At 34.0% G+C, this 25,020-nt stretch overlaps 1 protein-coding gene across 1 annotated transcript; it reads left to right on the top strand.

The window, feature by feature from the left end:
- Positions 1-5,654: 5,654 nt before the first annotated feature.
- On the top strand, positions 5,655-13,156 carry LOC114180413. Its single transcript, XM_028066732.1, has 7 exons — positions 5,655-5,808; positions 6,367-6,616; positions 7,962-8,289; positions 11,661-11,745; positions 11,881-11,967; positions 12,067-12,309; positions 12,840-13,156. The coding sequence occupies exons 2-7, from the start codon at positions 6,444-6,446 to the stop codon at positions 12,914-12,916; spliced, it is 993 nt and encodes a 330-aa protein (XP_027922533.1). The 5' UTR covers positions 5,655-5,808; positions 6,367-6,443; the 3' UTR covers positions 12,917-13,156.
- The last annotated feature ends 11,864 nt before the right edge of the window (positions 13,157-25,020 follow it).

The following is a 25,020-nucleotide window of genomic DNA, read 5'->3' as shown; positions in this document are numbered from 1 at the left end:
TTGCTAATGCCTATTAAAACCTTTAAGAGTACTCACAAATTGGTTAGTTACAAATTGACTAAATAATGCCTAAACTTGATAAGGAGGTAAGATAATGAATGAGTATCATAGTAAGGTAGACCTTGTATGGTTTCATGTATGTTTAGATTGCTGGTATAAGACTGCACCTAGTTGGAGTGTTTGTATGAAAACTACTTAAAGTGATGTATTATTATTGAGGTAGAATGTGTGTGAGTTGATGTTTGTGTGTCCTTAATAAACTGTCATGTTGGGATTATGTGATATGAAAATAGTGTTCACGTTAAAGAGGTGGTGTAATGGTATTATTGAAATATTAGTTGTTAATGTCACAGGCGTAAGTATGTGATTGATCATTTTGTGCTGTAACTCCAAACTTGAATACATGGGTACTTGCTATGGTTGATGTTTAAGAAGTTGTCATAATGATTTGATGGTTTAAGTGTTGTAAATACTTGAAATTGGTGTTCTGGATGTATGACTGAATGATTGGATGTGTTTGGAAATCTGTGGAAGTGTCTAAACCAGTAGAAAACTATTTTTACTGGTGTAGCGCCTGACGGTAGGAGAAGCTCCGCTAGGCGATAAGCCACAAACAGAGGAGTCACTAGGAGAGTGGCACCTGACAGAGAGTCACTGCCAGGCGGTCTAGAGCCTATTCGCCTAGCGGCGCTTGGGAAGCGTCAGGCGATAGTACAGGGGCAGGGGTTTGTTGTAGATGGATTTGCATGGACAATCTTGAAGGCTTGGTTAGGGATATGCTGGATTAGTTACAAGCAGGGAGGTTCGTAACAGAGATGAGAGATGTAACACCCCCGGATCCTCTTGGGCTTACCAGGCATCCCACCTGCCACCCTCAAACCGGTTGTGTTAGGTCTGCAGCCCAATACACCCCAACCCATCACCCTTCTCCGTCCATTCATACTGGGTGGGTTGTTGCTAGGGAGGATCGAACCCCCAACCTGACCTTTAACACCCCTGGCAACAACCCACCCAGTATGAATGGACGGAGAAGGGTGAGGGGTTGGGGTGCATTGGGCTGCAGTAACCTGACAGCCTCTGGGGCCCGAGGAGGGGTAGCCAGGGATGTTACAAGAGATGTGTGATTGATGCGGGCGGGGAGGTCTGTATCTTTTGTACTCTTGTGTGGGGATACGATCGAGGAGGTTCGTATGTTCCGTGCTCACACTTGAGGCTGCTATGAGCAGGGAGGTTCATAGTAGGTGTTCACGCATGTTGGACTAGAGTGGGCAGGTTTGTAGAGTTGGACTACGGGCGGGGAGGTTCGTAGAATTGGACCACGAGCGGGTAGGTTGTTGGGAGCATGATAATCCCTAAGGACCAAGGTTGTGAATAGATCTTTATGAGATTGGGGTGTAACGTTATAAAGAAGTCAATAAACTAAAGTTGGCTAAGATGGATTGGGTGAGGGTTAATTCTTATTTATTTCATTGATTGTATTATGTTTCTTTCTCAACTCACCCTTTCTGTTTGTGTTTGGCGATGATCACGTGACTTGTCATGTGGGAGCATATGTGAATCCAGGTGAGAATGCCGATGCATAGTGACGGAGTGGGACAGATGATGGAGGATTTACTTTATGTTTTATTTTTCCTGCAGTTTGTAATGAATTTTATAATGTTTTTCCTCCATGAAGAACATGTAATAAGGATGGAGTAGTGTGCTTGAACTACAACAAGATAAGTTTTTAATTTTCCCGCGCTCGGGAACTTTATATGATGTTTTAATTCCAAAAGAAATCTTATGTTATATGCTTCATCTAGTAATATCCATCTAGGGTGTTACAACACCAATAAAGTAGTTTTTACTGGTTTTATGCAGAACAGAATGGACTCTAACACATCAAGCATCACGTTTACGCATCCAGAATGCCACTTACATATTATCACAAATAAACATACCACAACTTGCATTATCACAACTTCTATTCATCAATAAAAAATAATCCTTCATGCATTCAACTTTGGGAATATAACATCATTAAAGTGTAGTCTAACATATACAAGGAATATGTGATCATAGAACTCAACAGACCAATTATGCATAAAATTATACCAACACCACAGTACTCATGATACACTTTCATCCTAATTAACAATCCACGTATGTATGGAAGTGTTATCCCTTCCCTTATATGAATCTATTCATTATACCATCAATGTTATTTTCATGCACCAAGGTAGTCCACCACTACCATGATTTCGTTTTTTCCAACAACGAACCAAATTTAGGCTGCTACCTCCCATTCATCGCTTGGCTGTACACTCATGTGCCGCCAGGCGACACATCAGAATTCTGGAAATTCCATAAATTTCCTTACCTGTTTGGAACCCTAAACCTCCTATAAATCAATTCAATCATAATATTCTCACTCAATCATGCATCCACCATGTATATACATTCAAGCAATTTTCCCAAAATTAATAAAAGGATTAAAGTCAACTTCTGCACATCACAATGGAAATTCATTTTTCAAGCCCATGTTTAACCCTCATGTATTTATTTCCCAAATCCTCAATCCACCATCAAAAGTAATCATCATTAGTCTTGCTCCTAATGCACTCCCAATGATCTTTTCTTGCTCTCAAAGTTTCACCCCTTGTCTCCACTCTAAAACTCCTTTCTCTCCGTAAGATACAATTCTAATGCTCTCTATATCTATTGTTGCCACACTCACGAGATTATGCCTTCTCACTCAACCTCTCTTCTCCTTCATTTTCCAGCCCAAAATAAAAAAATAAAAAAATAAGAAAAATGAATTTAATTAAAATTAAGTTTAGTGGCCATTCAACTTTTGCCTTTACTCTAGAGTTTTTAGGTTTTTTTCTCCATTAGCAAAAACACTGAAACATGTAAGAGAACAACTCCTGCTAACGAAGGTCCATCACGCATATACACAACCATCAAGCTATTATATGATTCATGTTAATTCCCACATATATACCATGTTAAGTCATACTTTTGCATTCACAATATATTTGTAAAATAAAACACATTTAAATAAACACACTAATGGCATACATTATAGGACTCGAACCCAAGTCCTCTCACACAACCAAGTACTCTTAACCACTTAAGCTAGTACTATCCCTTGTCTAGGACTTGCTAAGAATTTTTCTTAAGGTACCTCTAACCCCCACACTATTTGTAATTTATTTATTATTATTTATTCCAATTTCCCGAGTCTTACAGGAGATATTTATAAAGTTGGTTATTCTAGTACAACATTAAGTACAAAACTGCTAGAGGCCCAATCCAATTAAAAAAATAAAGGGGTTCGATAGAGGTCAAAACGCAACCCTTTTGGTAAATAAAACCCCCATTTGGGGAAAATCCCCCTTTTAGGGCAGAGAGGGAAATAAATTTCTTTTAGGGAAAAAGACACTTGACCTAAAAGGAGAGAAGATAAAAGTGCATTCTGAAGGATGGAGGCATTCATCTTCATCATTATTATAGTATTCAGAATGTTAAAGAGTAGCTAACTCCCTTATTCATGGGGGTTGGGTGTAATGTAACTTTAACTCAATGAATTTTACTATTTAATATAATTCTCTTCCACCATTCTTCTGTTCTATTCTTGTTTTAATTGCATATTCTAGATTGATTGCATACGTGGGAGTCCTTGCTAATTGAAAGATAGTTTGGGAAACTTGATTAGGATAGAAAAACTAATAGATTTCACATCCTAGAAATAGATGTGGAATATTTAGTCGTTCATAACATCAAAATCTTGATCATTAATGAAAACTTATAATAAAAACTATTAGACATAGGGATTTTTTTATTCAAGTTTAGACTTGTCGGTAAGATATTATGACTTGTTACAAAAGGTGTGAATGCTCGAGAAAGAATTAAAAGTATATTGTTTGGTGTTTTTGCTTTGAATAGAATCATGAAACTAAATCCTAATGAAGCCTTTATCATATATTGTTGCACACTATATGTTTGATAAGAATACAAAAAGAGTTTTAATTTTGATTTTATGAAATTTGTTGTTTAATTGAGTTATGAATTGCAAGAGTTGTCAATTATTACACAAGTCTCTTAGAAAACGATACTTGGATTTTTCACTTTATTACTTGTGCGATTTGATACACTTGTCAAACCACACTTAGCATCTACCTATACACTACCTACAACACACACACACACACGAACCCATACTTGTTTGCTTGCCTCAAAGCATTGCCTTATCTAACACCATACTCGTCTAAGCCTCCATTAGACGACTCCATTCCCTTGGTCCTTACACATTCTCTCTTAAAAATCTATCTTTTTCTTCTCTCTCAATTTTACTCCTCCAAATCTCGCCTCTTTAACTATCTGATCTCATTTCGCAGTAGTTGGGGAGCTATAAATCATTTCTAATCAATCATATTTTCAAATAGAGTAAATTCTCACTTACTCTAAATATTTTACTATCTTCTTTTCCTTATGATTTTGTCATTGATCTCGATAAGGATAATTGAGAAAAGTGATAATTTCAAATTGGTTAAGCTTATACCGAAAGTGTTATGTTTGGATCTGTTGCTTTAGGTCTCTAAATTTTGGATACGTTACCTCACTTATATTTTTAGGAATGCATTAATCCCTAATTTAATTTAAAAAAAATTATTTAAAGAGTAAAATTAGAATATATATATATATATATATATATATATATATATATATATATAAATGCTTATGTATTGGTGTAGATTTGAATTCTTAGATAAATGTTATGAAGGAATAAATGATTAATTTAATTCTCAAACGCGTAAAATCATGTTATTTTAATTTGGGTTAAATATGTTTTTGGTCTCTTAACTTTTAGTGAATTTTGAAATTAGTCCATTTTGAATCTTTGGACCAATTTAGTCATTCATCTTTCGAAATACGTGAATTTAGTCCTTTTAATCAAATTTCATTAGGTTGATGTGATGTTTCGTACGCATTTCAGGATTGTATTTAAGTTGTTTATACTATTTGACACATTTTTTGTTTATTGTTAAGTCAAATACTATTATGAAACACACTTGAAATGTCAAATAAATTTAACAAAATTTGATTAAAATGACTAAATTCACGTATTTGAAAAGATGAAAGACTAAATTGTTACAAAATTTCGAAATGGACTAATTCCAAAATTCACCGGAAGTTAAGGAACAAAAACATATTTAATCCTTTTAATTTTTAAAGTAACATAATATTTATTTTAGTCTTTAAATACATAAAAAAGCCATATTATTATACTATATTGTTAATTTTTTATGACACTGGTCTATGATAAAAATATAGTTTTAAAATTAATTCAACAATAAATTAAAGATTATTTTATCATGACGTTATAATAGTATAAATTATTAATTTTTTACATATTTAAGACAAATCAATTTCTTTTGCTATTTAAAACTATAAACTTATAACCCTTCAAAAATTTAAGAACTAAAGTGAGTACATTTTTTAAAAAATAATAATATTTTGACAATTTTTTAAATTTTGAAATATAAAAATATGAAAAATAAAAAAGCATTTAAAAAATATTATTTTAAATAGTAAGACAAAATCGTCAAAATTTAGTGATTAAAAATTATTTTTCTTTTGAAAAAACAAACGAGGAAATAAAATGTGTAATAATTCAGCTAACGAAATTTCCTATGAAGCGGTGCAACGATGCATCGTTAGTTTCCTCTTTTTGCTTTGCAGACTTCACTAACCCCTCTTAGCTCGCACCCTCCGTCTCAGCCACTGACCGCCTCCATCTCGCCGCCGCCGCCGCCGGCAGCCGCTGTAAGAATTTCCCCCTATACGTCGTTGACTTGATCGCAGTTGTTGATGCGACCAGAATTTCATAAAACAAAAGATTTTTGGAGGATTCCCCTTCATATTTGTTTGGGCTGCAGCTTATTGGTTATCTTGTTTTTAATTTTTTTTTTTTTTGGGTTTGATTAAATGGGTTTGCTGATTATTGTGTTTGTTGGAGTTTTAGTGTTCCTAACTTCATGGAGGGGGTGTTTTGAGTTGCATCACCTTAGTGAGATGTATACGAGTTCTTGAGATGTTTCATCTTTCCTTTCGAAATTTCCAATTTTTTTTTTTCTAAATGGTAGGGTGAGTTTATTATTATGGGTTCCTATTTCTACTGTAGGTGGCTAATTTTTATACCCATGTGAGTTCTGAGTAAGTTAATTGGATTTTCTAATTCTAATCTCATTGCCATTGTTGTAGTCTTCTTTGCATTTGTCTATGTAAACAACGCTCTCAAGTCTTACCCATTTCATTGTGTGTGAAATTATGAATTGATTACATTTTAAGAATTGATTTTTATTTATTTTCATTAAAATTTAGGTGAGTTTTCACTTATAATCTGTCAACTAAGCACAAACGGGGTGGGCTAGGCTTTCCAACTATTGGAAGTTCCAACAATGGCAGGCATAGCTATAGTTCTAGATCTGTGGAGGAAAAACCAAAACTCGAGCTTCGGATTGCACTCTTCCCACGCCTTTCAGTCTTCTGGTGCCTTTTTCTCCGCCTCTGCTGCTGCTGCCGCAGCGTCTGTTGCTGCGGGGACTGGTTTTGCCTCAAGGGCTTTATTTGGGTATGTTCCGCCTCCATTTTTCTACACTTGCATTGATCTTGGTGTTTTAGGTATGATGCTTTGTCGTGTTATAGGATTTTGATCTAGGATAGGATACACAGTCTGACAACATGACAGGTTTTACTTTTAAAAATTTGGGTATGGTTGGGATTACTGTATAGTGTACATTTAAAGTTTGCCATGATGGTGAAAAGTTGGGTATGTTTTCTGGGATAAATGGGTTGTTGACAGTTTTAGTGTGTGCTGCTAGTAATTAGGGCATAATTTGGTTCATCGGTATAAATTTGAATCCATTCAACACTTCCATTTAGTTGTGAAATAGTTAAGATTTCTAGGATTTAAAAATTGTTATTATAATTTTAATTTTGGTGGAACAATTTTTTTGTTATTATAATTGTTTACTTGAAATATTTGAGAGCATTTTGGGGAAGAAATCATAACATGAGGGAGACATGCTTCATGCTTGATTACAAGGACATAAATTGGAGTTTGATCTGCAGAGTTTGAATATATTCCATTAGAATTGTTACATTTGAGATTCTAAGTAGTGAGCTAAAGGGGCTTGTAGTCATCATTGATCAAACCCTTTGCTAAAATTTGTTTTATTTTCCTCTCTATTTCTTCTAAAGAAGATACTTTGCATGAGTAATTCAATGCCTGTCCTATTACAACAACTCTTTTCCTATGTTATTGAATTGTTATATGGACCATCTAATAGAATTGTTATCATTGTTATGTGTGTGTGTGTGCGTATACTGAACACTTATTTATTTGTTGTGTATATATGGGGATTTAGTGTCATATTTGACAGAATTACCATTGACCCAATTTTAGCGTTTGGAGGAATAAAAGAAAAGGCTGTGATGTTTGTAGGAGTGCTATGGGTTGCTCAATGAGCACATATTTGCTTTTAACTATCTCATTATTTCTTAATCCCATAAGTCATTGCAAAGAAGAAAAGATAACCAAATAGTTAGGTGGCAGTAATGGGGAGGGTGATACGGGATTCATGCACTGGAGCAAAAAGGGAGAGAGAGAGAGAGAGAGACAAGGAGGGAGGGGGCCCAAATGAAAGGGGAGAATTATTTTGAGATTTTGGGTGGTGATTTTTAGTAGAGGCTGGTTCTTCTCATAATCCAAATGTTTGTTTGTTTTTACTTGCTTAGTGGCTCTTCCATATTTGTAAAAAGATTAATTTTATCCATTGTTATTTATGGTTTCTCTGTTGGATTTCTCTAATTCCATCATATATAGGAGTTTTCTTCTGATCAGTGATGCGTATCAGTATTAGTTTATCTACTTCTCTTGTTTAATATCTTGGTTCCTATCATTATTTTATTTTCAGGTCTTCAGTTGCATATTGTGATGCTGGTGCAGCATTATCTGAAGACTACAGTTCTAGTATACAAAGTTCTTTTGAAAAGAAAAACCATTATGATGCACTAAAATATAGTATCAAGCAGTATGATGTGGAACTTAAACCTCTCTTCTCTGCTTTTGAATTGAGGACATTTGCATTGACTTCCATAAGGTCGTTCTTGATGTTCTATTTACCTCTTCTGGAGCCCCGTGCGGAAATGGAAGATGACGAGGATTTCTTGGAGGAGGATCAAGAGCACCCTGTTGATCTGGTTGTTCCTTTAAAAAAATCAGTGAAGCAAATCTTACGTGAGGTGAGATTTATCTTGTGTTTTCTTTTATTTTTCAATAAAACTTATATATTGGAACAACTCAACATTTCTTTTTGCCACCAATCAGTGAATTTTCTGGGAATAAAATTAATAGGATGAATGCAGTCAAAATTGTTGTATGCTTTAAATGTCCCGTCTATGTTGTATTGCATCTGTTATGTATATAAGAATAATCTACATGTACTCATTCTAGGAGTACCCATATCAAAAGCTACACAAACTTCAACTGTGATTAAGGGATGAAAGAATTTACTGTTATATTTGTTTTATTACACAAAATTGAACTTATCATTCTATCCAAGCCCATGCTCAGATTTTGTTAACTTTTCATAATTGACCATCCCATCTGAAATATTCTTTCACACCAATCGTTTGCTTTTGATGTCTGTATTTCTGCCGGACCCTGTTTTTCCTTGTTCAGTGATAAAAAAATTGGTAATATGGTTCCTTTAGTTTAGGGGTGGGCATGGATTAGATTTTTAAAATTCCAATTCAAATCCAATAATTGGAATAATCCAACACACACACACACACACACACACACACACACACACACACACACACACATATATATATATATATATATATATATATATATATATATATATATATATATCCTCAAATTGAGCCGTCATGACTACATCATTAATTTATATGAGCACCTATCTATGTTGTGTGTTTGTTCATTTTTAATATAATAACTTGTAGCTTGCTGATTTTTTCTTATTTCTTTCAATATTACTCTTTCAGAAACAAAAATAATTGATATGGTGAGCAAAACTAATTGGGCTTTTTAGGCTCATTGCACGGTTGTCAAAATCGAGATCTTACTCTAAATTTGGAAGAGAAGTATAAAACGGGAAATCTAACTACTAAATTGAGGAAGTTCATAAGTACACAAAATGCCTCATAATATGCGTTTGTAATATTGTACGGATTTTACAAAATAGTACAATATGCGTGTGTTATATTGTACGGATTTACAAAATAGTTTTCCATTCCCATCCTAGTTTAGTAGTTACAAAAAAGTATGTGTTTCCTAGTTAAAAACAGCAGATTAGTAAGTTGTAACCCCATCCGTTCTCGTTATAAAACACGGATCCATCTAAAGTAAATCAAATAATGTTTGTGGTGTAGTACAACAAAGGAGTTGGAATAGGAATTGGAGTTATTTTAGTGGCGTAATGCAGAGGTTTGTGCATCAAAAAGAAACCTGAAGATGGTGTGTGTATATTTTGGGGGCAGAATAACATGGGAGAAAGATGCAGAAAAAACAGAGGAGGGGGCAAAATTATATAGATGAGAGAGAAGAAGGGAGAGTGCTTTGGGGAGAAAGAGAACAAGGAGGTAGTGATTTTTGTTTGGAGAAGGATAAAAGTGCAGTGGTAGTTTTTCTTAAAGGTAAAAAGAGGGCAGTGATTTTTGTTTCTGCTACAGGAACATTGGTAGTTTTAGGTGAAAAAGGTGTGATAACTTTTTGATTATGCCAATAGGAAGAGCAGTAATTTTAGGTGAAAAAAGTGGGGTAACTTTTGGTTATATATGAAAAGAAGAGCATGACTTTCATTTTTAAGGTCCAAAGAACTGCAGCGGGTTTTGACAGCATAAGGAGAAAGGAAATTGGGCTTTGTGCTTACTTAGGTTTAGGTTTTTTTTGGCGCTGAATCAGATTGGATGTAAACCAAGTCACAAACCCAACCAGCTCAGAATATAAAAACTGGCTCACAAGCTGCACCCATGGGAGTCTCAATCTTCAATGACGATCCGCCAAAATCGTAGACGCATAAGATCTTACATTGAAGAACCCAATTTTGACTACATGGCTCATTGGTCTAGTTAAGTTTATTAATTTATTTGTAGATCTTTTTATAAATTAGTTCACGCAAATAGACTTTTAGGTTAGATAAGAATTTTAAATAGGTCATACTTGTAACATGTAAATAGGCCAATGATGCCTTGGTTGAACCTCAGCGAAAGCCATGCCAATGATGCTCCAATTGAGATTGAGTTGAGGATGTCTCAACAAAATCCAAGTCAAGGATGCCCATCCAAGACCAGCCTAACATTGCCCTAATCATGGTCTTGACCAAACACGCACTTTGCAGATAGAGTAAAAAATGACTCAAACGAAACTAACAGAAAATTGTCTACCAAGCAATTTTTTTTGGATGAACATTGATTTTGAATATTTTAAAATCCAAAAAAATATCCAATCCAAATAATTGGCTTTCGATTTGATTTAAAATCCAAAAGTAGGGATTTAGATTTGAAACAAAGATTAGTACAATAATGGATTGTCTTAAAAGGTGGACTTTAAGCTTAGTTTAAGTTCACAAAGTCGGTTTGTAAGGTGAGGTTTATACCTATTTATATATCATAATCTAACCTTATTTCTAGTCTATGTGTGATCTCCAACATACTTCCTCTTGCAGAAGATGGACATCTTGAACATGAGATTAGATGTTCGTGGGTGGTTCCTCTTAAGAAGTGAACTTTAAGGTTAACTCAATTTTACAAAACCGGCTTGTAAGATGAGGTTTGCATCCACTTATAAACTGTAAATTTGTCTTATCTCTAGTCGATGTGGGATCATCGACATACCCCTTCATTCCAAGGTATATACATTTCGAACGTGAGAGACTAGATATTAATGGTGGCACGATAGACCTAACAAACAACAAATCTCAGTAGGATAAGCTTTCGGGGGTTCTGGTACCATCTTAAGAAGTAAACTTTAAGCCTAATTCAACCTTATGAAACCAGCTTCTAAGGTGAGGTTTCATCCGCGTATATACTGTTAATCTGCTTTATCTTTAGTCGATGTGAGATCCCCAACAGTTCCATAGTGGTCTGATAGGCTCAATAGACCTTGTTAGGATCAAACACTTACTACTACCCAAAAGTTACAAGTGATAGTCAAAGTGCAACTCTCTCGACTAAAGAGCATATTAGTTCAAGCACCACAATTTGATTATGACTTGGCCTATCTTACCAATGTCACGGAATAATTGATGCAACCTACAACAATCTAATTTAGCTATTGGGAATTGAACTTGTGACCTTGACTTTGATATCAAGATAAAAAGTGAACTTTAAACTTAATTCAACTTCACAAAACTGACTTTTGATGTGAGGTCCATGTATACTTATATATTATAATTTGATCTTATTTATAATCCATGTGGGATCTCTGATGGATTAGATTTGAATATTTCGATGTTTTGCACAACCCCTACATTAGTTTTTTTTCCCTTTTATGTAGTAATAACTAAAATTACCCAATTTTTTCTCTTCTATGTCTGGATTGACATTTAAAGCTTATTATTTTAAATGTGTCTTGGGTGCCATAACAGTCAACCGTTGTGACCACTAGAAGGATCTTAGAAAGAATTGCTGTTCATTATGTTTCACAAAGAATGGCATGGAAGCTTCTTAAAGGTATGCTGATAAAACAGTTATTCTTTACTACAGGCGAAATCAATTAAAGTTTTATTTGTAAGAGATGGCTGTTTTATATTCTGTGCCCTCCAATAGATCTTACATTTATTTGAGCTTTTCGGACTTCTCGAACAGATATCCCTAGATCAGCAACTCGCAAGGCTGGAAGGAACATGCCCACTGTGGTTTACTTCTATTGTGTGAGCAGAACAACATTCAGAGGTCAAATCATTCCATGAACAATATCTGTTCATTATGATATTTCATGAGCTTTTGACTTCATCAATTAACTTGTGAGGACTTTCTTTATGTTTTGTGCAGGGCACATGCTTGGAGTTGCAGCATCATGGCTTGTCCAAGTTGGCATTGATTTATATAGATTCTTTTCATCGTCATTCAAGGTGCAGAACGAGGATAATGATGTTGATAAAACCAATGAAGTTGGAGTTCTTGGACAGAAGATTTTCATCACTACAGTTAGATGTACTTCATCTTTAATTTTTGCTTCCATAGGAGCAGGAATCGGTGCAACCCTTGTTCGTCCATCGCTGGGCCAGTGGATTGGTAAAATTGTTGCATTACTTGAATTTTGCAATTTAAGGTCTAATGTGGAGAAACTTTTCTATACGTACCTAAAAAGAGAAGAAAATTAGAAGACCATTTAAATAAACTTTTCTTACAAATTAAATTTAACTTTTGAATAAATTATTTCATAACTCCCTCATTGGGTCTCCTTAAGTGAATTTCTCCAAAAGTACTTAAAAGGAAGGAAAAATTGTTTCTCCTCCATAAGTTTGTTTATTTGTATATGCACTACCTTAATATCGAATTTAGAAGTTGATTTTAACTCATGGATACCCACACTTCTCTATCTCTTGTATATGCTTCTGGAAAAGTTTATCTAAACTGAACAGACTCATACGTACTTGAAAAATCGATTTTAACATATACTTTAGCCAATTTAACATGTAACAGACATTTATTTTATTTTACTTTCTAATTTTCTTATACTGGTTTGTGCTGAAAAACTTATATAAACAAAATCTTGATTTGTTTCACTTCAATAGGCTTAATGGTGTGTTCTTTTTCTTCAGGATGTGTTGCTGGTGATTTGGCTGGCCCCATTATTGTAGCATTTTGTGCTGACCAATTATTTCAAGTGAAACTTTGAAAGCTGGTTATATTTTCTTACAGATTTTTTACCCTTTTCAAACAACTGGGGTATATTATGAATTTTGCTGTATTTGGTAGCCAAATTTGATTGAGCCATTAGAAGTTGGTGAACCTACTAACATTTTTATGCCATGATATTTAATTCGTTATTGTTTCAACATAATACACTTTCCAAGCTATTTTGTTAATGCATTTCCCAAAATTTAACGAGTAAACCTAATATGCAAGTGCTTAGTTATTGTTGGTACGTACTGGTTCACTTGGTAGTAGGAAATTGCATTTTGCTCTATTTTTTTGTCACATATTTCCTTTTTGCTTTAGTTTAGAAAATATGATTCTTCAAGAACGTTTGATAGACCTCAAATGAATTTTCGGAAGTGATTACGTTGTTATTTAATATAGGTTTATGCATATAAACCTATATAATTTATAATTTTTCATCAAATTGATATTTTAAATATAGATTATGATATTTTGATTCACATTGATATTTTAAATATAGATAATGATATTTTGATTTTTTTTTATTCATTTTTAACCTATCACTCCTATCATTCTTAATTTATTATACTATGTTATTTAAAAAAAAATCAAAATAAATAATTGAAGGGTGATGTGATGGATTATAGTAGGATGAAAACATAAATTTAAATCATTCTAGTGACGTGAATCAAAATAAATACTCAATGTGAAAGAATTTCTTTTAGAGTAAATTGATTCACTTAAAAGCTAAAATAAAAATATGAAAATTTAAATTTTTAAATCAATTATTCCACTTAAAGGATGTAAAATATATTATTTTTATTTGATTAAAATAAAAATTGATTTAAAAAATCACCACTACAAGAAAAACCTTAAATAATAACCAAACGCAATGACAAAAATAATTAGTCATTGTAATAACAAATTTAAATATTCATGTATAAACTAAAATTGATTTGTGACTAAACTAGTTTCAAAAAATTATAATTGATTTCTAAATTGTTAACTAAAAAGGTTTTTATTATGAATTGACCTCTAAATTGGTCACTAACATTAATTACTTAGGTTTTGGTTACTAAAGAAATTAGTCACTAAATTAGTTTTTAAATAACTAAATAAAGACTAATTTAGTGACCAATTCATTTGGTAGTCAAAACTTAGGTAACTAATGTTAATGACCAATTTATAAACTAATTTATAATAAAAAATATTTTAATTACCAATTTAGAGACCAATTATAATTTTTTGAAACTAGTTTAGTTACCAATAATTTTTAGTTTATAAATTAATATCTAAATTCGTCACTATAGTGACTAATTACTTTTGTCACTAAATTTGGTTATTATTTAAAATTTTTCTTGTAGTGCATTTTATATAAGGGAAAAGAACTAAAATAAAAGTATTTATAAATTCTAAAGTTGATGGGAAACATCTATGGTGTAAAGAAAGCATCTCTTAATAGTATAATCACCGAAAGATTGAGAATAATTTTACGATGCAAGAAATGGAAAACATTGTTAATTTTATGATATATTAATTAGGTCGATATTCTAAAAACATACCAATATATGGAAAACATTATTAAAAAAAATATGTTTTTGTCTTTGAGCTTAGATGCAAAATTGGAAATTATCTATGTTTCAAACTTTTGACATAATTGGATATAGTTTTTTTAATCCGATGGTGTCAACCTTTTTTACGTGTTAAATAGTGTTCCAAGATTGCATTTGAGTTGGAATATATCAAATTATATAAACATCTCAAACGTCAGCCTGAAATATCGTTTAACATTTTAAAAATATTTTACATATTTAAGTTAGAAGGTGTATATCTATTCATTTTTTAAAATTTGAAAACCAAACTGTATTAAAATTTGGGACATGGATGAATTCCAATTTTGTGTCCAAATTTAGGATTTGAAAACATATTTAACCTTTAAAAAAATAATAACAAAACATGGAAACCAAATAAAATCCATGGAAAAAATTACATAGCAAACTTTTTTCTCAAAAGAAGCTAAGCAATTTTATACATAAGAAATCTAAAGTTTTTAAAGAAAATATCAAAAGCAATCATAGATATTGAATTTTAAACTTATTAGAGATATAATATCTTTGTTAGAATGTACCACCCAAAACTCGAAACATTGAAATTTTTTCCCCTCAAATAACCACTTCAAAATTGGCTTAGCTAACATTAATCTTGGTTTTAAGTTAAATTTAAATACTTTTATTTTTCTTCTCTATCAATTCCTTTTATCGTACCTCACTCTTTTCTTTTCTCCTCCTTTGCCTTTTAAAGTACATGTTGTAGTTGGTTGTCATTGTTCATGTCATTATCTTGTATCTTGTTCTTGAGTTGCAAACATAGTTCTCTCATGATATCATCTTGTTTTAGAGTCATAGGCACAATGTCTCTAATCTCATTGCTTTACTATACGAAGAACTTGTCTTCTCTATTTATGCCTAAGTTATGTCTCTTCCCTCATTTGTGTCATTTTTTGGTATCCCACAAATTTTTTGTCTCTATTGTTACCTTTCTAACATGACATATCACATACCATTTTATATGTGTTTATTGTGCAATGGTGTTTTTTTAGTTTTAACACCTTACATGGGTGTTACTAGTGAATGCTTTCCTAATTTCATTAATATTTTGGGCATGTCATGTTTTATGTTTGTTAAGATGTTATCAAACAAGTCTAGGTGATATGTGAAGTTGATATGGAGACTAAATTTTTAGAATTAACTTCTGTATTAGATATAGTCAACTAGGTTATGTATGCTTCACATGAACTTTAAATGAAATTAACAAATAGAAATTACATTACGATAGAGGAGGCTTACTATAGTATTTATAGTTAATTGCATTACACAATTGCTACAACAAGTACCTACTAGTAATACTTATTAAGTATAACTACATACATATTGTAATACCTCACCTCTTAAATTTAGGAGATCAATTTTCATATGATAAAGATTTGAAATCGAATTTGCATTCAAGAAAATAAAATCAACCAAAAGAATAAGCCTGGTCAACACATCAACATTTCCTCTTTTGATGATCATTCTTCATAGATATTGTAGGATCCATCAACTCATTTGAAAGAAAAATATTTAGAAGCTCTCAACCAACGCACAAACAAAGATAAAACAATTGAAAAGCAAAAATAAATTAAGGAAAGAAGTGTGGAAAGAACACACCACCTTTGTAGAAGAACCAATAATAAGCATATTGAAGATTTGAAGAAGATCTATAAGATAACACATGAGAAAGAGTTTCATACTCTCATGACACCCAAAATTATCATAAATGTATTCAAATTCATGTTTGTTTCGTACATGAGAGGGAACCTCTTATTTATAGATAGATGGAGAAGTTTGATCATCTACTACATTAAATGGGTAAAAGGAAGCTTAGTCATCTTGATGTTGACTTTTAGGTGAAAACTAATTATAATGGTAACACATGAAGGAAGTTACAACCTTTACATGTAATGAAAGTGACATGTGAGTGAAGTTACAACCATCACATAATGAGGCGGTTAAATGTATGCACATACTTAATTATTTCAATCATGGTTTACTTAAAACTTGATTGCTTTTAAAAGTTTTCTAGAGTTTTTTTATAAGCTATGTCCTATTTAGAGCTAACAATTTCTTTCATATCCCCTTAAGATAAAGAACACAAGTATTTTTTTTTCATGAAGCCACTTTTTTCTTTCCCAAGTATCAAATATTTGTCACTTTTTGCTACAATAAAAGAGTTGTTATAATATTAAAAGAAAAACTCTTACAAGAGAGGATATAACAAATAATGTTTCAATCCCAAGTCCACTATGTGACATCGTTAGGGTCAATCACCCCTCATCTGAGATATTGTCCACTTTGGAGCTTGTGCTCCGTCATGGTTTTGTCCTAAAAGGTGTCTTAGAAGGTAGAAGGAGGAATGAGTATTTAAATTGCCTTAGGTGTCGACTCCTAAGCGATGTGAGACTATTGGGTGTGGTAGGAACATAAGCTCCCCCAATTAAGGTATAAGGGAAATGATTGTTCATCCCTGGGGGGCTTAAGGAACCAATGCTTCGTCTTAGAACCTTGTTATCGACCTCACGGTAGGCGACAATGTTCTGATCTCAAGCTTATCGAGTGACATCATTAGGGTTAACCACCATGCATCCGTGGTATTGTTCATTTTGAAGCATGGAGGTTCGTCACAATTTTGTCCTTAAAAGGCGCCTCGAAGGATGGAAGGAAGAAGAAGTATTTAAACTGCCTTAAGCATCGACTCCCAAACGATTTGGGACTATTGGGCATGGTAGGAACAAATAAGAATTTCTTATGATAGAAATACTTCAAACAAAGTGGAGGTTTAACAAAAAAATAACATGCTCTTGATCATCTTGTTAGATATTTATATGATCTAACACTTAGAGAAATTTTGCGAAAAGAAAATATGAACAATACATTAACCTTTTAAATAAAAATTTTAGTTGGTTTTGCATGACAAACCCTCCATTTATAAACACTCTGAATAAGATCTTTGAGAGTAGCATGCTAATTTTTTGTTGTGTCTCAAAGTTGTCGCAGTAGTTAGTAGCCTTTTAACTTAAAGGATTTCTGTTACGCTTAACTTGTTGCTTCACACTCTACCTTTAGTTCTGAACATGCTTTCCTTGTACTTACAACATTATTTTACGCATACAACAAAGTATTTATGCTAGGTTGGAGCCTTGTGGGCATGAGTAACTCTGATGACTTTGCTTATAAATTTAAATATGTTCTTTGTCTTATTATAAAGTTTTATCTTGTACCTTGTGTCTATTTTATGAGCTTTAGAAGAAAGTATTTAACTCATGGGTTGTTCCAGGTGGCTCCATACGCATGTCACTCAAAACACATTCACATTTACACATAGACATCACTTTTCAAAGTCACTAGGAAGGTGTGATGAGTAAAATGGATTTATATGGAATGAGATGCATGCTTAACTTGCATTGAATTGTTTGGGTGCCTCCATACATGTGCCACTTGGATTACAAGCGCAATGGCATTCAAATCACTTATCAACATCACTAAGAATATGTGCTAGCCAAAAGGAATCATCAATAGGATATGAGGTGTGCCTGATTTGTTAGCAATTTAGGTTATATATATATATATATATATATATATATATAATTAAATGTGTTAGGGCCATTATATTATTAGTCAAAGTATTAAAGTGATCTAGGTCACATCTTTAAGACTAGAGTTGAACAACTTGTGTCAAATGGTTATAAAGGTAAACAAACCAAACAATGAGATCAAGGGCTATAAATTATATGATCCCAAATTAAAGAATAATGTTTTTTGAGATGAGAACTGCCAGATTCTTTGAGGATATTGAGTTTGGGGGAAGCATAAGGTTAAAGGCTTCGTCTTTGAGGAAGAATTGGTGACAATTCCAGATTTGATTCATATAATTGCTTTTGATGAAGCAAGTTCAAAACCTCAAGAACAAAATCAAGATCCTAAAGAACCTATACTTTTTGAGCTAGTAACTTTGCAGAGATCCATGAGAGAGGAGAAGTGCTATTCTAGATGATTATGTGGTATTTCTCTAACAAAATATGGAAAATAATGGTATGATGAAAGATGAATGAGGAGTATAAGTCCATGCAAACAATAAGGTTTGGGAACTTGTCCTATTGCCATAAGGTGTGAAACCCATTGGTTATAAGTGGATATTTAAGACCAAGAAGGATTCCAAAGGTAGTGCGGAGAGGTATAAGGCTTGTCTTGTGGAAAAGGGGAATACTCAAAAGGAAGGGATTGACTTTGAAGAGACTTTCTCTCTAGTTTCATTGAAAGACTCTTTTACAACAACAATCATGGATCTTGTTGCACATTTTGATTTGGAGCTTCATCAAATGGATGTCAAGACAATGTTTCTCAATTGCAACATTGATGAGACAAATTATATGGTGCAACCAAAAAACTTTGTGTTAGAAGACTCAAAGAATATGGTTTGCAATTGGACAGAATCCATTTGTGGGATAAAATAGGCATCTCGTCAATGGTACCACAAATTTAATCAAGTGATTCTCTTATTTGATTTCAAGATGAATGTTGTTGATGATTGTGTGTATCACAAATTCAGTGAGAGTAAGTTCAGTTCAATCTCAATCAATTCTCAAAAGGAAATTTGGAAATTCAGGAAATGTAACCGTAGAGAGTTTGATGTATGTTCAAGTATGTATGCATCTGGATATAGCATACATAGTTGAGGTATTATGCATATATTTAAGCAATATCATTTGGAAAGAACCTAAAAGAGTGTTGAGGTATTTACAGAGAACAAGAGATTATATGTTCACATACAGAAGGTTAGATCAGTTAGAGATCATTGGGTATTCTGAATCATATTTTGTAGGATGCTATGAGGCATCAAATAAGGAATATGGCTGAGGAATTTTGTCATAGGGCTGCATATTGTGAAAGTAATTGAAAGACCATTTAAGTTATATTGTGACAACATATCAGCTGTATTGTGTTTTAACAATAATAGGATACAAAGTGGAGATTTTTCAATAGAACAATAAGGGAAAAACTCCATGATGACAAATCCTCTTACTAAGGGAATTCCATCCAAGGTCTTTCATGAGCATATTACTCATATGGGTGTTTTGTTGTTTGCAAAATCTTTGGTTTAATGGGAGTTAGTCACTTTAATGTGTTGTGTTCTATGTTTGATTTTATGCATGCATGCATTGTCTTTGGACATACTTTGGATATTATTAAAAAATTACACTTTGTATATGAATGTTATTATATTAATCTTATTGAGATAAAGTAATGATTAGTTGAAAATAGAGTGTACAGGTCACCTTCACGTAATTTTCATGCTACACATGTCATGATGAGTTTGTGTTATTTAGTTTTGTTAACATTAATGATCATTGTTAGATTTAATTGTGATTAATGCAATTAAAATTGTTTTGGTTCTATATGCGGATGTAATCAATGGATGAGATCTCTTAAGTATGCTCAAGGCATATAATGACAATTTTGAGCTCATAAAGTCTAACACATTTATAAGGATTTATAAGTATATATATATATAATTAAATAATTAAATATTTTAGGACCATTATATTATTAGCCAAAGTATTAAAGTGATCTAATTAATTAAATCTATGGCTAAAAGTATATACATGTCATGGTATATTAAATGTGTAAATGCCAACAACATTCTAATTTGTTTAAGGGGCCAAATTAGAAATACTGAAATTAAGTAAGTAATTGCCAAAAGTTATATAAAGGGTTATCGTTAGTTAGAGAAAGTTACGATTCTAATTAGAATCGATACCAGAGATATTATGTCAATAATATTATCCCAATATCTCTGGTATTATGCCCATGTATTATTTCTCATGTGTGCAACCATCATTATCAATTATTTCCTATATTGTTTATTGTATTCAATGATGACTTTATTATAGAGATTATGATTGTACTGTATTGTGTTTATATAAACACAACATCTGCAATACAAAAGCACTACAATATTTCTCCATTTTATCTTTCTTGGTATTAGAGCACTTAAGGTCGAAGACTCTCGATCCAATCATGTCTTCCATAGCCAACACAAATCACAAAAATGACCTACTCACAAATGTTTCTATCAGGTTGAACAAAGATAACTATTTCATACGGAAGTCACTAGTTCTTCCATTGATAAGAGGTTGCAAACTTGATGGCTACATACTAGGAATAAAAGAATGCCTAGAACTGTTTGTCACTACAAGTGACAAAACTCAGAAAACCAATTATGACTATGAAAAGTGGATTGCACAAGATCAAGCTCTCCTAGGGTGGCTAAGAAATTCAATGGCCATTGATATTGCAACACAGTTGTTGCACTGTGAAACCTCCAAGGAACTTTGGGATGAAGATCAAAGCCTAGCAGGTGCACATACAAAATCAAGGAAAATGTACCTCAAGTCAGAATTTCATAACACTCGCAAAGGAGAAATGAAGATGGATCAATATCTTCTCAAAATGAAGAACCATGCTGATAAATTAAAGTTGGCAGGATCACCAATCTCCAACTCAAATTTGATGATTCAAACACTAAATGGATTGAATGCTGATTAAATTTCGGTGGTGGTCAAATTATCTAATCGAATCAACCTTAGTTGGGTTGATCTACAAGCCCAACTATTGGATTTTGAAAGCAGAATAGAATAGTTGAATCGTTTCAATAATCTTTCAATGAATACTTCAACAAACCTTGCAACCAAAACTGATTTGAGAAGCAACAAACCAGGGACACAAGGTAATTAGAGGGGATCTAACTTTAGAGGAGGTAGAGGAAGAGGTAGATCTAAATCAACATTTCAGGTATGTAATAAGATCGAACACATAGTAGTAAATTGCTTTTATCGTTATGATAAGTCATACATAGGTTCAAATCATAATGCTGAAAATAACAAGAGAGAAAATCACAGTGCTTTCATAGCCTCCCCTTACCACAATCAGGACTATGAATGGTACTTTGATAGTGGAGCTAACAACCATGTGACCCATCAAAATGAGAAACTTCAAGATCTTAATGAAAACAATGGTATGATTTCTTCTCTCTTATTTGGAAATGGTGAAAGATTGAAAATAATGGCCTCAGGCACAACCAAATTGAATAACCTCAACTTACATTATGTTCTATATGTTCTAGAAATAACAAAAAATTTGTTGAGTGTATCTAAGCTAACTGCCGACAATAAAGACCTGGTTGAATTTGATGCAAACTACTGTTATGTGAAGGACAAATTGACAGGGAAAATACTACTAAGAGGGAAACTTAGAAATGGATTATACCAACTTTCAAGTGTCAACTCTCAAGTCAATAATGATCCATGTGTCTACATGTCGCTAAAGGAGAATTGGAAGAGAAAACTTGGACACCCCAACAATAAAGTCTTAGAAAAGGTGCTGAAGATTTGCAATGTTAAGACATCATCACGTGATCAATTTTCATTTTGTGAAGCTTGTCAATTTGGAAAACTTCACTTGTTACCATTTAAATTATCTTCCTCTCATGCTAAGGAACCTTTAGAATTGATTCACGGTGATGTATGGGGACCTGCCCCAATTTTATCTCCCTCTAATTTTAAGTACTATGTTATTTTCATTGATGATTACAACAGGTTCACTTGGATTTTTCCTTTGAAAAAAAAAATCAAAAACAATACATGCTTTCACTCAATTCAAAAGCCTGGTTGAAACCAATTTAACAAGAAGATAAAAGCTCTTTAATGTGACGGTGGAGGTGAGTTTAAACATGTCTAGAAAATAGTTGTCGCAACCGAAATCGTGACAAGACGACGAACCAAAAATTAAAATTTGCAAAAAATAGAGTTTGGAGTCACCACCATGGTTTATTTTGGAAACCTAAGGAAAAACCAAAAAAGATAAAACAAGGTATGCAAAAAACCAGATTTTGGGTCCGGGAGTCGGTTACGCGTGGGGAAGGTATTAGCAATCCACAACGCACATCCTAAGACGGTACCTTTAATTAAATGTTCAAAATTTATGTGGTTTTTTAAAATATTTACTTCCCCAAAAATAATAATAAATGAATTTACAAAAGAAACAAAAATATTTTTTTTTTGGTTTTTTGGGTCTGACGAGGATTAATCCTTGCTCCTACGTATCTCCATGAGAATGGAGAATCAGGGTACGTAGTTCTCGGGGGCTAGTGTGGAAACTGGGCTTGGAGACTAGTGTGAAAACTAAGCTTGGGGGCTAGTGGAAAAACTGAGCTTGGGGGCTAGTGTGAAAATTGGGCTTGGAGGCTAGCGTGAGAACTGAGCTTAGGAGCCAGTGGAAATTGGGCTTGGGGGCCAGTGTGAAAACTGGGCTTAGGGGCTAATGTGAAAACTGGGCTTAGGGGCCAGTGTGAAAACTGGACTTGGGGGCTAGCGTGGGAACTGGGCTTAGGGGCCAGCGTGGATATTGTAGGAGCAAAGATGGAGAAAGCGTGTTTGACTTTTCCCAAATGAGGAGATTAAGAAATGACGGGTCTTCACAAGTTACCCCTAATGTGATCACAGTCTTCGATGTAAATAAATGCCCCAATTTAAAATGAATGATGGGAATATGAAATACAATAACAGTCTCATAATAGATCACATCTTTATTCCAAAACCATAAATGATAAAACTCTATAAAACTGTTCCAATTAGTTTTCCCCGCTCCGCTGCTAAGCCTCACCAGATCCACCTGCAACATCATCTGCTCCCGTGTACCGCGTACACGATCATCGCCAAACACAAGCAAATAGGGTGAGCTAACAAAATAAACATATATATATATGGCACAAATATACCAATCACACAATCACACCAAATGAATTCCATCCTTTGAGTTCTACATCTTCTAGTGAGTACCTCAAGGTGTCTTGCTGCCATACCTATCGACCACAACCGATAGAGCATGTGCGGGAAACCATGCTACGGATCATACACTGTAACGCCAGGTGGAGTTCCCATATACGAACATAATTCGTAACGTCCCAAGACTACCAAACTCGTTAGTCAACTACTGAGGAGGGCAATTTATCTGGACCCATCCGTATTGACCACAACCAGCACACTCACCTCGGCAACACTCGCCAACCCGAGCTCAACTCAAGGGTTCCTTGTGTTCATCCGCCATCCTGAGCTCAACTCGAGGGATGCCATTCCGAGCTCAACTCGAGGAATGCCACGTGCTTAACCCCTATCCCGAGCTCAACTCAAGGGATACATTCCGAGCTCAACTCAAGGAACACCAACAAGCTGACCTTTAAGATATCCTAGAAGCCTTGTAGATCACGCACATCATAGCAAGCATAACACTAATCTGCTATAGCAAAATCGCCTGGCAGGGGACACGTACCGCTAGGCACTACCGCTTCCAAATTTCCTGGCGGGGGACACATACCGCCAATCGCTACACCAGTACTTGCACATTACTGGTTTTAGTTCAGGTTCAAGCACACTTCACACATGTTGCTCTCATTTACTCTCATTCTAGAGTACCCCTAATGAAAAGCATTGCCATCTATAATGTCCTAGGCCTTATAGCATCTCACATATGCGTTCATCCCCTAGTCATATAGATCATCCCAAGCATGCTCAAACAAAACATAAGCAGCAACACTCTAACAATTTTAAGCACATGATCTTATGCACCAATGCAAGTTAATATTGACACCCATGTCTTCACCAAACCATTTCTCCACATGTGACTAATCCAAAGGAACATTCAAATTGACGAAGACTTACCACGTAACCCAATCATGCTTTATTAGAAGTTACTAGTAATTATCAAGAGGTTATTCATGCGTTTTAAAGACTCAAAATTAGCAATATTGCATAACAAATATCTCTAGCTACTGACCTCCAAATCAATTCTCCACCGTTCAAAGTGAAGCACCACATGTTATGGACCACCTGTCAAAATTTCACCTAAATCGAACAGTTAACAAACCGGGAAATGCAGTTTTACGAAAACTGCGCAAACTAGAAAAAAGTGGTGGCGCCTAGCGCCCAAAGTGGAAGGTGGCGCCTAGCGCCCAAAAGTGGAAGGTGGCGCCTGGCGGGACTGTACTACCGCCGGGCGGTCCTTGTTGCGCGAAAAGTACGAAAAACAACATTTTTTTGAACCAGAGCACCCCTCACATCTCTGATATGGCGCCTGGCGGACAGCCCCGTGTCGCCAAGCGGTGCATACTATTCTGAGCAATTTTTCCCCGATTTTCATCACCAGCACAACTCTTCTCTCCAACACTTCCTCCAATACAATTTCGCCCACACTTCCCATTATTTATCAATCCAATTATACTACTCTTTTCATTTGATAATAGCAAATTACCCAAATTCAATTTCTGCTAATTGATTCCCTAAGCAACAATTCACAATTCATCAATCTTAGAGCCTCCTTACACTGTTTTATCCAATTTCATGGTCAATTACACTACAAATCAGTGAAGTCCAACATCAGATCGTCTCCTAAGACCCAACCCTTGCTTTCCCACCAAAAAACTCATGTAAAAACTCATAGAAAAACACAAATCGAGCCACAGACCCGTGTC

The sequence above is a fragment of the Vigna unguiculata genome, chromosome 4 (assembly GCF_004118075.2).
Source record: "Vigna unguiculata cultivar IT97K-499-35 chromosome 4, ASM411807v1, whole genome shotgun sequence".
In the NCBI taxonomy this organism is placed as follows: Eukaryota; Viridiplantae; Streptophyta; class Magnoliopsida; order Fabales; family Fabaceae; genus Vigna; species Vigna unguiculata.
The sequence above is the reverse complement of the archived record's forward strand: the minus strand, read 5'-3'. Positions and strand labels throughout refer to the sequence as shown.

Excerpts from the sequence above, each read along its gene's own strand:
- LOC114180413 (XM_028066732.1), top strand. The coding sequence starts at position 6,444 with ATGGCAGGCATAGCTATAGTTCTAGATCTGTGGAGGAAAAACCAAAAC. Across the intron at positions 6,617-7,961 it reads GCCTCAAGGGCTTTATTTGG|GTCTTCAGTTGCATATTGTG; the intron begins GTATGTTCCGCC and ends TTTTATTTTCAG. Across the intron at positions 11,746-11,880 it reads GGCATGGAAGCTTCTTAAAG|ATATCCCTAGATCAGCAACT; the intron begins GTATGCTGATAA and ends CTTCTCGAACAG.